Below are 17,455 nucleotides of genomic sequence, written 5' to 3'. Positions count from 1 at the left end.
TCTTATATGTCAGGCAATGTTCTGTGAACTTTCCGTGTATCAATTTGTTTGTTCCACACAACAGCTCTATGTGTTGGATGCCAGCCTCATATGTCCATTCTGCAGATGAGGACACTAAGGCACAATAATGGCAAATGATCCACAGCCAATAATGACGGAGCCAACAAGAGAACCCACACAGTCAGCATTATAAAATATGTGCGGCGATCACCCCTCCTGATATTCCAACTGAGTTCCAAGATTTAATCCAGGAAATTCAAACGTGGTGCATGGTGTGTTCTGCTTTTGGTTTGAGAAGAGGTGGGTGAGCAGTCCCTAGAGGTGTCCATCTGAGAGATGCCAACAGGAAAGCAGAGCCGGGGGCAATATCTCTGAACTGGTTGGGCAGAGCCTGGCCGGGATGTCATGGCTGTGGACCTGCTAGACGATGGCGGCCTCTCTCTAAAGCAAAAGACTCGAGTGAGCATCCCTTGCAAACCACATGAAGTGTGAGAGGCGGTCAGTCCCATGAGAATGCAGCTTTGCAACTGTGATTCTTTCCGGACAGCACTCCTTTGGACCACATTAGAAAGAGTGATACTTCATACATCGCTCAGGAGTGAGCACTTTGCTAATAATTTTGGAACTTTGCAATGTTGCATTTCTCAATAATGTATTAACATCATTGATATGCTTTTATTTAATGGTCTGCAGTTACACATGTTATTTATAAAGAGACATTTGCCCAAGAAGGCAGCCAAGATATTCTCCCTCAGTCAGAAAACAAACCCCCAAAGCATTTGGAAGTCAGAGTAAAGAAGAAAACGATGGAAGCACTAGGGCTGAGCCACGAGGCTCCTTAGCAATTAAAACAACAACTGTATATGAACATACAAAGCAAGGAGGGGGTCACATGTTGCTAAGAACCACGCAGAGCCAGATTCCCTAGTGCTAATGAGAACAGAGAAGCCCAGGGCTGTAAAACAAGATGAATGCCACCCCTCATTAGGGCTGCATTTGATGGCTATGTAAACGGGAGAAAATGATCCACTTAAAAGGGGTCTTTAACATTGATGGGTCAATTTTGGCAATTACAGGATTTACATGGCTATCTTCGAACCACACTGAAATGAGCCACAGCAAACGCAGTCTTCACCCACTTGTTTAGCTGATGACCAGGCAGCTCTTTCAAGGCCTGGCTCAAATGTCACCTCCAAGGCAAGGCTGGGACTTGCACAGGTCCTAGGCAGGGTGTTAAGAACTCATTTAAGGAGTCCCGTGTAGGACCCTAAGAGCGAGTGCCTCCTTAAGTACTGCACCCTGGACATCTCACCTGCCTCACACTAATCTCAGCCCTGCTCCTAGGTGAGGTCACCTCTGGCCCTCCAATAAAAGTACCCCTCACCCCTTCTCTCCCATGCCAACCTAGTGCGCATGACACCACCCTGTGGCACTCACTATATTCAGTTGTCACTTAGTCCATTGTTTCCCTTCCTGCTACTTGTTATCTTCCCTATTCTGCCTGCTCCATGGGAGGAGGGACGTGATCTACCTTCCCCAGCCCCCATCCCCAGCCTGAAGCCGCCATTGCCTCGCATGAGTCTCCCACACAGTAGGCTTCCAGGAAATCAGGTGCTGAATGGCATTAAACAAGGCTGCAAAAGCTCTTCTAAGAATGGAGTCCAGTGGCTCTAGGCAACCCAACAAATCCCTCCTAAACCCGAACTCTTCCTGTTCTTATTAAAGCATACAGAAAAAAAAAAATAGTGGCATGGCCACATGTTGAGATACTCCAAAAGAAATTTGAGACAAAAAAGTTGGGAAATGGTGATTCAGAAAATCTGAGCTCCACAAGCATTTGGGGCCCCTTTCCCAAATCATTGAGAGGAAAATTTGGAGTGAACCCCCACATATAGCAGGTATTTCTAGATTATGTCAATTAATGCCCACATTGACCTTCGGAAGTAAACTGTGTTCCCATTTTCCAGATGAGGACACTAACGTGCGGAGAAAGAGGTTATGCAATCTCTCCATGGTTTTACAGTGAGTAACTGAGGCATCCAGCGTGCAAGCTCAGGTTTCTCTAAGCACCAAAATTATTCTTTCCCACAGCCCAACAAAGCACCCAGATTGATTTAACTTCAAGGACTCAAGGTATAAACATAACAATTACCGATGGCCCTGACTAAACGCTCCCAACTCTGGTTAGTCTAAAGAATTCCTAGATCAATAAATCCAATAAGTCTACCCTTAAAAAAAGTCAACATAATTAGACAATTTGTTTTCCAGAAATACATATATTTGTCCATATTTTACGTATGCATCCTTCTTATTTTCTACCATGCTGGTCATTAGCTTCTGCTACATAAACCCCTCTCTCCCTGGCCTGAATCCATGCCCACTTCTTCCTGCGCAGGCCTCTACGCCTCAAGCACCCGACTCTGAGAATTAAATCAAACTTCAGCTCATTTCCTCAAAAAGGAGCAATACAATTGTGTCCCTTTTCCCTACCAGACCTTTTTTTCTAACTCATCATTCACTGTTTAGCTGTATTTTCAGTGTATGTCCTTACTCCCTTGCTTTTCAAATTCCAGGGATAATATGAGGCACCAACCACAAGCTCATGCATGTGGAAAGTGAACAGAGAACCATTGTCCGATCCCCAGGCATCTCCCTCCCATTAGGACTTGTGACCAAGAACTAAAGCACAACAGCCAGTCTGTCTGCATCCCTGACGCGCGGCCCTGCAAAGAAGGCAAAGATGAGCCCGGCTTCCACCGAGCCTGTTCCGAGGCAGAGCCTCACTTGCATTGTCAGGGGCATTGTTCTCAGCTTGTAGCTCTGCTTCAGGGGAACGAAAAAAGCAATGTTCTTTCAAGGTCCCTCTGGGAGAAAGGCTTTTACAGGCCCACAGCTTTCTGCTGGGTGAAAGCCCAGCATTTGCTCACCTTCATGTCTTAAGTGTGCCACTTCTTCTATTGTTCCTCCAAAAAGCTAAGGGTTTAGTCACAAATCCCTGAAGACTGGACTCCCAGGACCTTCCAGGGATGCCCGCCCCTCTTTCTGAAAGCCTGCTGCTTTAGTTTTAGTCCAAACTCTAGTCATCACCAGGTGAAACGGAGCAAGTCATTTCCCTTCTCTGAGCCTCACTTCCCTTCTCTCTACAGCCTGTAGGGAAGGCTTGTTGATATGCGTTTCTCCTAGCATGAAAGAGCAGCAATCCAGGAGAACTTATTAAAAGAAGAGACCTACAGGGGTTAGGTCAAGAACTGCCATCCAGGGAAGTGGAACTCTCATGCCCACCTGCCTGCCCTGGCTTCTGTCTGTGGGTCCCTGCCTGCCTACCTGCCTGCTGCTTCCATCACGTCTCTGGCTCCTATTACATGCCAAGCACAGTGCCTGGTGGTGAGAAAGCATGTTCTATGACACAAACATGATCCTTGCTCTCAGTAAGTCTACGTTTAGTGGGGAAGATGGGACAGAAGTGAAAAGAGAGGAACAAGCCCTACAGGAGACATAAAATGAAATGACTGTGAGTTGGACAATACTTAGCGCTGTTGCAGGCCAGCCTGGAAACCTGTCTTAGGCAGGATGACCAGGTAACACCTCTCTGGAGAAGAGATGCTTAGACTGAAGAAATAAAGGTCAAAAAAGGAACTAAGCTTGTGAAAAAAAAATGTGGTTGGAGCAGGTGAAAGGGGGAGGTAGGAAGAATGAGAATATTCCAGGTGGGTGTGAAATCCCCAGACAGGAAAAAGCCTGGTGTGTTCTAAAGAGCCTGAAAGAACACCAGTGTGCCTTTGGCAATTTGGGGCACATGCATTATTGCCCCGTTATTCGCTCTTATAGGTCCATATAAGCTTGGTGCGTTCACCTTATCACTGATGCTTTAATAGTGGACAACAAGGGGCGTGAGGACAAATCCAGAGATCTCCCTGATGCAAAGGTGTGGGCGCCCCTAGGCCAGCACGCATTGGCTGACACCCCCATCATCGCACACCAAAGGGCCACAAAAGAAAGAGAGTAACACCCAGTGAGATCCTTATGGACAAACTTTTCGAAGCTTACTACAAGGCACCACTTGAGGGGTGCACTGGCGGCGTGAGTGAGCTGGACCCTGAAAGGACCGATTGTGGCTTTGGTGTCAATGTGCTTGAAAATGTGGTGCCAGAGGTTTCCTGAGATGTCCAAGCCTAGACAGGCCCCCCTGTGATTACATTCATCTAGTGATCCTGGGGTGGCCCCGGGGCTGTAGCTGCAGTAACACTAAGCTCACACACACACACTCCTATGGATTCCTTGCAAAGGAAAATATTTTTAAAGTGTTTTTTATTATTATGTTAAGGTTTTTATAAACATTTAATAATTCCTGACATCTCTGGGCAAGAGAGCAAAGCCAGAAGCCATGCACCATCCCCATGCCCATGAAGCATCCCGCTCAGATCATACTATACCCTGGACCTCTCTAAACGTCTTGCCATTGGGATATATAGGTTACAGATAATATCGAAAAGTACCTACTGCTGGCACACAGCAGCCATTCAATATATGCTAACAGTTATGATAACTGCCCCCAAGTATATATTTCCACTACTTACCCCTCAATCTCTTGGAAATGTTCCTTTTGTCAACCCTGATAAACAATCTAGCAACTGTCTCAAAACAGCCAGAGAATTTCGAGAACTGTGGCATTTTCTGTGTGCGGTTCTCAGTTATTGGCTGGCGGGCTTCCCAAACATGCCGTACTTCCAAAATAAACATTTACCCCACCCTAGACCATCTAACTGTGACAGAGGACATGCTACGGAGCAGAAAACACAGCCCCACTGCAGAGCTGGTCACAGGAGCACAAGGGGCACCAAGAACCAAGCGTCCATAGGTGGCTGCCTGGCACCAGGAGTGCTCGCAGGACCTGAGGCTGCTAGGCCCGGCCAGGCTTCCCACTGCCTCCCAATGTCAGGGTAAAGGGAACTCAGGTGGATCCTGCTCCTCTGTCTACCCAAAAGACATTTAATGAGCACATGTGATGCCCAAAGCATGCAGCCTGATGCTGTGGGTGATCTTGAGAAGCCACGTATGGTAAGACCATGTAGCGGATGGGTGGGTAGAAAAGCAGATTCTATGGGACTCAAAGAGAAAAGAGAGAGGGTGCTGGGCTAGGGTGCTCAAGGAGGACTCTGGAAGAAGGTAGAACATATGTCCTAAAAGTGAGTAGGAGGAGAGAAGAGGGAAGTCCAGAAAGAGAAGTGACATTAATAAAGGCAGGGGTGTTGGAAAGGGAGGCAGAAGCCTGGCTAGAGCCACTCTCCAGAGGCATTTTCTCTGTCCCCATCTGCAAAGTTTCCAGCTCTGGAGTGACAGATGGAGGCCACCCAAGACACCATGCAAGGCTTCCAGCTGAGAAATTCCAGGGTTATGAATAAGTCATGAGTCTGCCCATGGGGGTTAAGAGGCCAAATCTACCTGCGCAAACTTCAGCACATTATTCATTTTATTAAAATCTCAGTTTCCGCATCTGAACAAAGGAAAGGATCATAGTACCTACTTTGTATGGTGTGGGAAAGAATTCAATAATTGATCGCAAAGCAAGCAGATGTTTCCCCAAGTGAATGCCATGGCTCATTCAACAATTTTTATCACACATTTCCCATCTAAGAGATGGATTTGCTGCTGCGTTAGAGCAGATTAAAAAGGTGAGAGCACTACAATCCTAACAAATAAAACTAGGAAGGAACGTGATTTTTCTAAATAAAGATGAGCAGATTTGATTATTTACAAAATGTAAAACTCCTTTATGAAAACAAGCTATGATAACAGGAAAAAACGGGATGAGGGAAATATTGGCAACAGATTCAACAACATTTTCTCTTTGTATATTGTATTTTAAAAACGTGTACAAAATGATAAGGAAAGCAAGTCACCAACAGATAAACATACAAAATGCTTTTTTTTTTTAAAACCGCATATGAGGAATTTCAAGTAGACCATTAAATGGGGTGTCAGAGGGTGTCCCATTCACAATAATACAAAATAAGTAATAAAAAATTAACGTTCAATAATAATAAATCTTTCAAAATTTCATCAAATGACGGCATGCCCCTTCATTAAATGATGGCATGGTACTTTTTACCATAGATGCCTGCTTTATTTTTTTATTTTTCCCCATCACCATTTGCCCCCTCTACGCCCCTTCCACCTCCACCCGCCCTCCTTCCCACCCATCCCCAGCAATCACCACACTGTTGTCCATGTCCACGAGTTTTTGTCTCCTGTTGTCCCCGAAGTAAAACCAAAACTGTTTAAAATGACTGACAAGACACCACAGGATGTATCCCCTTCCCCATACCAATGTCTGTGTCCATGGGTTATGCTTACAGACATATAAGTTCTTTGATTAATCTCCCCACACACTACCCCCTCCCCACCCTCCCTCTGAGATCGCTAAGTCTGTTCCATGCTTCTATGTCTCTGGATCTATTTTATTCATCAGTTTACTTTGTTTATTATATTCCACATATAAGTGAGATCATGTGGTACTTGTCTTTCTCTGACTGGCTTATTTCACTTAGCATAATACCCTTCAGTTCCCTCCATGCTGTCCCAAAGGATAAAAGATCCTTCTTTTTTTATAGCTGCATAGTGCTCCATGGTGTAAATGTCCCACAGCTTTTTTATCCACTCATCTACTGATGGGCACTTGGGCTGTTTCCAGATCTCAGCTATTGTAAATTACACTGCTATGAACATAGGGGTGCATGAGTTCTTTTTCATCAATGTTTCTGGTTTCTTAGGATATATTCCTAGAAATGGGATCACTGGATCAAATGGCACTTTAATTTTTGATTTTTTGAAGAAACTCCATACTGCTTTCCATAGTGGCTGCATCAAGTCTGCATTCCCACCTAGGGTTTCATCATTCTCTTTTCCTCCAAATGATGAGCCATCATAGTATTCTTCCAACAAATCCTATATCTTGCCTAAGTTAGTATGGTTTCTGTTTGCTGTAACAAAAATTATGAATATAAAGCCCTCAAAAAGTCATCTGGAAACCATTCTGCATTGGTTATGCTCTCTGATACCCCAGGAAGCCTAGATTCCCAGTGGCCAACTCATCCCTCATGGGGTTTGTCTCAGGCACAACTCCATGGAAAGCAGCACCTATAACCACTCTCTTGTGTCACCAGTCTCTAAAATCAATGTTAATTGCCCAATTAAACAAGCTTGATGCTGACAGAATGTGAACTAATTAGTAAGTTCCAGAGCTCATTCCAATTATTAACCTTTATGGTTGTCATTTATAAAGATAAGGGTGCGACTATGGATTTTTGCATGAATGAATTTGTGCCTATCATTCTGAGCCAGCCACAGATGGAAATTGGGTAAAAGGAAAATGTGCTATGCTGGGGGAAAGATTCTCCAAAACAAGTTTTCATGGACTTTTCAGAAGCAGAGATGGCCATGAAGTCTCTTAGATCAGTGCTTACATCAGAATCAAGTGAGGAGTTCTTTAAAGATCTAAGTTCCTAGATCCTGATCCCAGAAATTGATTCAGTAGATTTGGGATAAGGCTCAGGAAACTGGCTTTTCTTATATTTCCAAGTTGATTCTCATAACCTACCAGAATTAAAAATCACTTAGACAAATATCCAAGGAAACTCATTCCTAGCCCCCAAAGTAGCCCCTTAGACATAAGCGTCTTATGAAATATGAATGGTTGCCAAGCTAGGAAGTCCAGGAAAGAGGGATTACCAATGTAACAGCAAGAGCATAGGGCTGCTGAGAATCAGGAGACCTAGATCTGGGCCCCAGATCTGAAATCATTGACCACCAACCCATTCAAAACCTTTGTTTATCCATCTACAGAATGTAATATTCAATTATAAAAGACACTCCTCCCAGAAATATGAGATGGACATGTGTTCATGTGGACAATGGCTACAAATATGATACCAATTTCAGACATGAGTACCAATGAAAGGGAGATATTTTATAAGATAAACTCTATGTATTGCATTTTAAGACTTGACTTTAGCTTTATCTTAAGCACAAAGCATTTAGAAACAACAAGGTGTAAAATGCTTCCTTTGTTAGCTCAGTGACTCCTAAAAAGAGCCTCACAGACATGCGACAGAGAGAAGAGGCCTTTTACCAGTTTATTGCTCCTCTGATACTGTCTAGGGCAGCGGTCTTTGTGGGGAAGCTGCCAGAAGCCTCCTAAAGACATTTACAGTCTATGTCCAATAAGGTAATTGGCCACCAAATGATGAGAAAGTAACTATGAAAGCTTGACTACCTAATCTTTATAGTTGTTCTATATATAAGCAGGAATGGGGTGTGTAAAACTCTACTCTCCTATAAACTTGGAAATAGATAGGCTCTGTGTGAAATGAAAATTTCCCTGTTATTTGGGGGGGGGGGGGGGGGAGGGGTTTTGCTTCAAACCACATTCCAAAGGCTCACCTAGCACGGTTTTACACACATGGACATCTGGCAGGGAAATAAATTAAGGCTTACCTTAGAGGGTAGGGGAATGCATCCATTTATAAATGTTATTTTAGAAGGACTGTCTGATCCTGTTGACTTATTAACCTCATTAGAAGGCTGATGAATCTACTGCTGTGCAAATGAGAGGGAGCTCAGGCTTTGGAAAGGGGTAGGCAGGATTTCACACCCCTTCTCCACATGATGGGGTAATTTATGATTGTGATAAAAGGGTGCTGCATTTGGAGGAAAGAAAAAACCATATAAAATAATCAAGAGGCATGATCCACACAAGAGTGTTACATTCTCTCAGCGACTGGACAAAAACCAAGATGTACACACGTCTGGGGCCTCCCTAAGTGGCAGAGAAAACACTAGGTCATGAACCCCCTTCCCCCATAATAAATATGAAGGCATTAAATCTGTAATCCAGATCTGCTTCTCTGCGTCCTTCAAGTGAGATGGCTGAGGGCTCAATAGTTGGGGCAAACTCCTTTCTCATTCAATTTTTCAGAACAAAGACTTTCGTCGAGGGAATGACGCTCCCTATCCTTAATGAATTTAAATTAAGTAGTTAGGGCAGGTGTTCTGGCTAACACTGCCCACCGCCACTATCCATCAGGGAGCAGCACAGCGTGTCCATGCTGTTGACACTGATTTTTTAGGGAGGGTGGCTGTGCTCACGAGTGGGGCTGTTATCTATTGGGCATCACAAATCCTAACGCGCATACTGCCTGTTTGACTTGCCAAGCCGGTAGAGTCTGCGGACCTGGAGCTGAAAGAGACTTGAGAGAATATTTTATCTAATTTTTTTTTTTTTTTATGAGGAAACAGAAGGATGGCATGAGTAATCCAACTCATTAGCAACGGAGATGGGCTTAGAAGCCAACTTTCTCTGAGCTCTGTGGTTCCCAATCCTACCTGAAGTTAAGAACCCACAGGGGAGCTTTTGAGGTGATACCTCCTAACACCCAGCCTTACTAAACTGGAATCTCTTGGGTAGGGCCCAGGAATCTAGATTTTTTAACACATTCCACAAGTAATTCTTAGGATACGCCAAGTTTCAGAACCACGCATGACCCCACTCTGCCTTCCAGGTTAATTACTTGAGAGGTAACAAAACTCTTCGATGGGCTTAGATGCCCTAATAGTTGCATTGAAAGTAAAATCACCAGTAATGAATGAGTTAACTGGGCACTATATTAGGGGAACTTAAATCAGATTGTGCTTTGCTTCCTGTACCCAGAATCATCATTATCTTCATCTGGTGTAGGAAAATCAAAAAATATATTAACATTCCCCTTTTGCCAACCACGGATAAGTGTCTAAAGGAGAAGGTTCCAGAATGTTCTCTCAATAGAAATGCATCGTTTCCAGGCAGTCTGTGCTTCAGATTCTAGATGTGTCCTGCACCCCACCCTCCTAAAGGTATCAGCACAGCTGTCATCTGGAGCCTGGAGGAAGCTGCTGGGCTAGGAGGAAATGGGCTTATGAACAAATACTAATTATTATCTTAAGCAATAACTGGATTTCTGGCATTTTGCATTCCATGCATCATCTCACTGAATCCTTGAGAAGCCTCGTGAGAGGTCTCATTGTCATCCCATTATATGGATAAGTGCATGGAGCTTAGGCAGATTAAAACATTGCTTGAGGTAATGCAGCCAGTAGACCCGGGATTCCCATCCAGACAGTTTGAATCCAGAACCACGCCTTTAATCACTCCACTTACTCAGTCCCATCTGTTACCGCATGTTCCTGAAACCTATGGAAACTACTAGCATATGAAACAGTGCTTTCTCTTAGGCGTTTCACATCCTACTGGAAAAACAAGATGTTTTTTATTAAATAGCAAAACAAAATATGTGTGCACATGGATCAGTTCTCTGTCTATTCCTGCAATTGCTTTGCCTCCTTTATAGAATGAGGTGGGATGGTAATAATAAATATGAGTATTTCCACAGTAGGGCCACTCATCGAAGAATGCCCTGTACTTTGTTTATAAATAGACACTCTCGCCTATGTCGGATGCTGCTTCCTACATACAGTAATCTTATCTGTCGGCCAAACTAAACACACCTTGAGGATAGTAATCAGGACGTGCTTATTCTGAGTCCCCAGCAGTGAGCACAGGGCTGCTCACATACGGATGCTCGATTAATATCTGTTCAATTGAATGCTCGCGGACCCATGCAGGAATTCACGCCAGATTTATGACCACTGAACGCAAATAGGAAAAGGCCCTCGTTGTAGAGGGAGGATTTCCCAGCCTGCATCAGCCCAGCCTCCGGGACCTCACATACGACAAGACTAACGAATAGGATGGGCAGCTTTTAATTAACAGCCTAGGAAAAAAAATGTCATTCCAATCTGCTGTTTTGTTTCCATTAATTCACTCAGATTCAGCAGGAATTCCACCAAGGAATTGGGGTGAGCAGCTGGAGAGGGAGGGAAGCACATAAATAAATCATGAGTGTCATTAAAATTTGTAAACTAATAACTTCTGGGAAGTCTCAGCAATTATTATCAGGGTTTTCTTGGCAAACAAAAAATTAATAAATCCAAAAGGTCTCCAATTCCTGTTTAGAAAAAAATACAGCATTCCCCAGAAAGGTCACTGACAGAACAATTAGGGGAGGAAATAAATGATCCAGACAACAGCTTGCAAAGCAGATGAAAAGTCACGGGATTCCCCAGTGGCAGGAGGATGAGACAACTCAATACAGGGAAAGCGACAGGGCAAGGCGGGGCTTGGCTGGGATCAGTTTGGGGCTACTGGAAGGACAGCTCAGTTCTCAAGCCCTTATTTAGTGTCGCCCAAGGGATAGGCTTTGTAGACACAGAAATCAGAAAGGCACATGTCCCCTGCTCTTGAGAGGGTCCCAGGCTGGGAACAAATCACAACACACTGTAGGGATTGACATTAGCAGAGAGCAGAGGAGGGTCAGGGAAGGTGTCCAGGAGGATGTGCCTGGGAAATGCCACACTCCATAAATACCCTGGCCAGGAACCCCTCGCTCTGAAGTCCCCTTGCTCTGCAGGCCCGAGGCCAGGCATACAGGGGAATGAATGGCTAAGCGCGGGGGCTCATCAAAGGGCAGAAGGTCTTCCCTGCTGCTAGGCTGGGGGTGAAACGGAGCAAGACAGGAGGGGAGAGAAGACCCAGGCAAGGTGGCGATGGAGGGAGACTACCCATCGCAGAGGAGCCCTGGTTCCTCTTCTGCCTCCACAACTGCAAGTGCGTTTAGTCTGTGACGATCCCTAATCCAATAGGAAATCCACAGGGAAAGTCCCGATCATAAACTGACTTCTCAGGGACCTTTGCTAGAGTAGTGCTGGGGATAGACAGATGGAAGCTGGACAGTTGCTTGCTAGCTCCTCTCTCCAGAAATTAGTTCCTTAAACTATTTCTTTTTTTGAAGGAAGAGTAATGTGTTTATCAGTCCAAGTGTCAGTGTTTAAGACACATAGACTGAGTCCCAGAAGCGATTAGCCAATCAGAAGCATAAATCCCAACAGTGACTTATGTTCAAAACTAAGGACCCAAAAACCTCAGGTGGCAGAATAATTGGCCTCATCATAGCTTCCACTTCCAGAGAAAAGAGACACTCTTGCTCCCAGATTGAGGCCCAGGCATGTCAACAAATGAGGCAGAGATACGCACACCTGTGTTTGCAGACGAGCATGAAGATGGTGACGTCAGCACATGCCACATGCTGGTGTCACCGAAATGAGGGAGAGCATGGCCCTGCCTTTGAGTCTATGATGCCTGCACACCAAGTAATAATGGCATATTTTCAGTGGAGATGGAGGAGACTTGAAGTAAAGGGTTATGTCTATCCAGCTTCAGAGTTTCCATTTAGGAGGACAAGGAACACTGGAAAGAGTCCAAGATGGGGAGCCAGGGAGGGTCCCTACTCTCAGGCTTATGACCTTCGGCCTGGATCCCCCATCCCCTTCCCACCACTTTGTTAGCTGTATAACATGGGACAAGTCATTTAACCTCTGAAACGCTCACTGTTTTCATCTGTAAAATGGGCCCAGTGATAAACCAACTCTCAAGTTTGTAAAGGACAGAACAAGGTAGATTAGGTAAAGGAACTAGCACGGAGAAGCTGCTCGATCACAGGCGGGTTACATGGCGATGAGTAGTTCTCCTGAGTATGCCCCACCGCATGCCAGGCCCTTTTCTAGGAAATTAACTTATGTTATGTCTCTGGAATATCATAACCACTCTATGCGGTAGATGCTAGTAGACTCCTCATTGCACAGACAAGGAAATGGAGGCACAGAGAGGCAAAGACGCTTGCTCAAGGTCACTCTGTGGCTAAGTGGAAAAGTATGAACTTGAACCCAGAGCCTTCACTTGAATATTTTGCTGAGAATTAACTGACTGATGCTGAGTCTCCTCACCTTGACTCGCCACTCCTCCATGAGTCAGGCTTCCACCAAATCTAATAGAGTTGCGGCCCAGTATCACCCTGGACTGATGGGCAGCCTCTCAGCTTGACACACTATGGGCTGAAAATACCCTGAAAGTGAAACCCTGGTTCTTTTTACAAACTCAGCCCCTAACCTCACTAATTCTCTAAGCTTGAAATCCTATATGTAAAATGTTATTTGCCTAAGAGAAGCCAACAGACAGTTGTGCTAATGGCCAATTTACGCAGCCATCCTTCTGTTGGCGGAGAAAATACTTTAACCACCTCTCATAAACAGCACCAAGGAGTGCCAGAAAGAATGTCACCAGGGCACATGATACTGCTACATTGCTGAATGCTTTCGAACAGTCTTGTCTATTTAGAAGTAGACAGCCTCTGAATTATTAATCCATTGAGGCAAATAATTCTATCACACTGTAACCTGCCAGGGAGTGTCATCTTGTCATGACAGCCACTGCTCCAGGCTTCTCTGTTACACAGAAGATTGAAGAATCACCAAATTCAATTGCAACTTGGTTAAGCATGTTGGGCCAAATCATGAAACCGGAAGGGTGCATGTTTAATTTATTTCTTTTCTCTGCATACTGTATTACTAAGGAAGATCATAGTGCTCTAGGCTCTAACTGTAAAACGCATCATCGTCAGTATAGAAAAGAGGGTGGGAGACACAGATCTTTAGGGGCTGAGGGGGGAGACATAAAAAGTTACAAGAGGCCCCAGCAACTTGGAAAATTCCCACAACGTTTAGGAGCAGTTTCTTTCCTCGGTCATACTATCCAGGTTCCTAAGCTGGGCTTTATCAGACTCATGAACCTTCTGAAACACAACACAAAAATACATTCCTAGCCCTGGCCCAGTAGCTCAGATGGTTAGAGCGTCCACCCTATACGCCAAGGTTACAGGTTCAATTCCTGGTCAGGGCACATAAAAGAATCAACCAATGAATGCATAAATAAGTGGAACAACAAATCAATGTCTCTCTCTCTCTAAAATCAATAAATATCTTTTTAAAAATTAGCAAACATTCCTATATAACATTTATCCAAAAGGAAAGCCCACAGTATCCACCAGCTTTTCAAATCCCTGAAAGGTCACAGCACATGTGTGTTGTTCCGTTATCTGCACCAAGCAAACAGCAGGGGAGACGGCTTAAAGGGTCAGCACAGTATCACCGTGACTGGGCCTGAGGGGAAGGTGTCCGAGGCTCTGATTCCCCGGGAGTCCCGAGTGAGTGGAGAGAGGCATGCTTGCATATATTACAAGCACCCTGGTTACTTATACCTCTGCCAATTTTCAATGAGCAGCAAAATTAGGTTTTGGACGTCCCGTGCAAATGGAGGCAGGCCTCTGTCGATCTGAGCAATTAACCCCTAAATATTTAATAGATGCTGTGACTGCTCCAACTCCCTGGGGGAGAGGCCCTGGCTGGTCCTCTGCAAACAAAGCAGGAAGGTGTGCAGATACTCATGCCCCGGAGCCCCCTGCTCCAGTGCCCCAGGAAGCCCTCAGGACAGGGCTCTGGGATGATGACTGCATCCCCTCCAGTATTTACAAAGGACGAAGTAAATGGGATACACACACAGCCTCTTGAGTCCCATGGACAGAATACGCACAAGCACGGAGTGGGAAATGCTGACTCGCAGTGGCTGATAAAACCTGCATCATCCCGTGTGACCACAGGCCATGTGGCTGTGAGTGGAGTGTGTGTATGTGGGGAGGGAGGAGGCCTCTGGAAGGCTGAGTGTGCAGCCGTCCCCTATCCAGAGAAAGTCCCAGGCTCGTGGCTGCATGCAAGCCCTGACCCAGCCACATGCATCTTCCCCCTGCCCCAGGTGCCCCGCACCCCATCAGGGCTGGTTTATCCCGTGCACACAATGGGCACAGAGCCTAGGGCACACATGCTTTCATTCTTTTAAAGTCAAAACAAAAAGTAAAATTTTAGGTAGAAAAAAATGTTTTAACACATTTGTCTTTATACCAACGGACTCATAAAATATAGCTTTTAATATTATTTTATAGAGGAAGGAGCCCACAAAAGCTAGGGCTCGTGGAAGTCATTAAACAGTCCTGATTCCCACGTCAGTCTTTTCCCATAAATGCAGGCTTCTCAAAAACCACAGCATCTCACAGGTGCACAGGACAAAAGCAGTCACACCCAGGGCAAGCATCCTTCCTATAGCAGATCCCTTACCCACGGGCTCTCCTTGTGTCAGGAACCCTCCCCATCTCCTCAACCACACCCAGGTTTGTCAGAGAGCATGAGACGCTACCAGAACACAGAAGTGACAACACTGCCCAAGAGAATGTGTGACCAGCCCCAAAAGAGATAAGCAGAGGCCTAAGGCAGTTCACAGGGGTGGGCCATCAGTTCCACCCAGGACATTAAAGAGGGCTCCAGGAGGGAGACCACCTCCTGCTCCTTCCAAAACAGGCGTCCCAGCTCCTTAGCTGGCATTTCTCACGTAAGCTGAGCCAAGTAGCCCCTTAAGAATCTCGAAGCCACTCACCTCCAAAGTGAACTCTCAGTCACGCTCCCCAGGTTGAAGTCATACAGCTTCGTCAGGATGAGTATAACCTGCGAGGGGGTGCGGAGGAGGGCAGAGGAGGGGAACAGAAGGGGGAGAGAAAGGAAGCTTACTTTAGTTTTTGTAGCAATATACAGGGCATCGCAAATCACCCAGAGGAGGGCTTAGTAGCTATCCGCTGAGCTGACAGCCATTATAGGATCAAGCAAGGGGGAAAACGTGTTAATTTAATGCATCTCCATAACTGGTGGCATTTATTTTAATCCTGAAGATTATTTGCATTTGAAATAAAAACATGCCAACGGGAATTAACTGGGAATTGACAGTTGTTTCTCCACATCTGTCCTTCAAGGTCAGGCATGGCTGGCTGGCTGGCTCTGTTCACCAGTAAGGCCACCCAGAGATCAGAGGACGGGCTGCTTTTGATCTGCACATGACTCTGACTTGCAGACTTGGGCTAAAAGAGTAGAAGGAACTGGGCCTCATTCTGTCTACTGAGGGGTTCAAAAGATTTTGTGTTACCATCACTAGGACATAAATACTTGAATGACAAGCAGGTCCAGTCCCCAACATTCTCTGATGCCACATGTTGCCTACCATGAAGCATCTGTCCCCACCATGGAGTAAGCAGGTCCATGGACTGCATTGGACTCAGGGACCAATCTCCTGACTCCAACTGAAATTACAAGGCCCAGAAGGAAGCTGTACCTGTCAGAGAGCTAGAGCTGCCTGTTAACAGTTTGCTGAGATGGTCTTGGGCTGGTCAGTCTGGCCCTATGCCCTTTAACTTCTCCACCTGGGGACTTGGATATAAAACATCTCCCTGCCTGCCACTCACGAGCCTGGACAGTGGCTTAGGCACAGCTCCATACCTACCTACAAGAATGCTGAGTGCATGCACCTGAATCGATTTTAATCACAACGCAGGTGCCTAATATAGAGGGTCTGCCTACACGTGTGATAATCCAGTTACACGTAATTGTGTTTATCTAAATTTAATGCACAACTCATTTCACTTTTCTCAGCTCCTTCCCATTCCACAATTTAAATTCCTCCAGTTCATTTGCACAGCAGCCATTAAACTCTTTCTGAGATAATGAATTTCTGCTACCAAGATGGGGCTTTCCCATTCTAGGTATCCATTTAAGATGAAAGAAAAAATAATCAGCCATTATATTGAACATTTTTATGGCATTTGACAACAAAACATTCACTTTGATATCTGTTCTCTTCCAGCGCCCCATGGGGTGGGTCAGCTCCATTTCCATTTCTTTTATATAAACTAAGAAAATAATTAGAGGCAAGGATGTGACCTATTATAGGTCAAAGAGAGTCCATGGCAAAGTTGGTTTGGGACATTCAACTTTTCTGCAGGGCCATTACTGGAGGGCTCATGGGTGTCCTCTCTGATTGAGTCCTATGCTGGGGAGTGGAGGGTTGGCAAGAAACAGCCAAGCCGAGAACATCAATGGCATGGCTCTTTGTAGAACAGTAGAATCTACCAAGCCACCACCTATCCTATGAGCAGAGCACAACAGCAAGGTGTGACTCCCATGCAAAGAACTGCTCTCCACAGTCCCTCAGTGGTCCTCACCTCTCCCATTCATGATGAGTTTCCTCACTCATTAAATCCAGGGGCTAATAAAGGCAAGGGACTTGTCCACAACCTTCCCAACCAAATGCCTAGCAATGTGCCAGATAATTCCTGTTTTGTTGAATTAATACACACACACACACATACATGCAACAGACTTCTTCCCTTTATTTTACCTTATTTTTCCTACAAAGTCACTCCCACAGTCAATGTGTGAAAGCACAAGTGGCTATGTGGAAGCCATCTCAACTTCTGGACAAACAGATTCAAAACTATGCTCTTCTGGAAATAGGTCAGGACACCCATCTAGAGCACTACTGGAGAAAGTCAGAACACTTCATTTTCTCCCAACATCAGGACTGTAGGGACATTAAACAATCTCCAAAAAGTGCAAAGTCCACATAGAGAGAAGAAAGAGATGTTGGGGGTTAAGA

General features: G+C 45.1%; 1 protein-coding gene across 1 annotated transcript in view; it reads right to left on the bottom strand.

The window, feature by feature from the left end:
* Window positions 1–17,455, bottom strand: part of SORCS3 (sortilin related VPS10 domain containing receptor 3) — a 446,748-nt gene that overhangs the window by 289,333 nt on the left and 139,960 nt on the right. The window contains exon 2 of the mRNA XM_016212097.2: window positions 15,410–15,477. Within this exon, the coding sequence (XP_016067583.2) occupies window positions 15,410–15,477 (68 nt within the window). The remainder of the gene's footprint in view (window positions 1–15,409; window positions 15,478–17,455) is intronic.

Source organism: Miniopterus natalensis, chromosome 14 (genome assembly GCF_054644295.1).
Source record: "Miniopterus natalensis isolate mMinNat1 chromosome 14, mMinNat1.hap1, whole genome shotgun sequence".
NCBI lineage: Eukaryota > Metazoa > Chordata > Mammalia > Chiroptera > Miniopteridae > Miniopterus > Miniopterus natalensis.
This window is presented reverse-complemented; position numbering and strand designations above follow the sequence as displayed.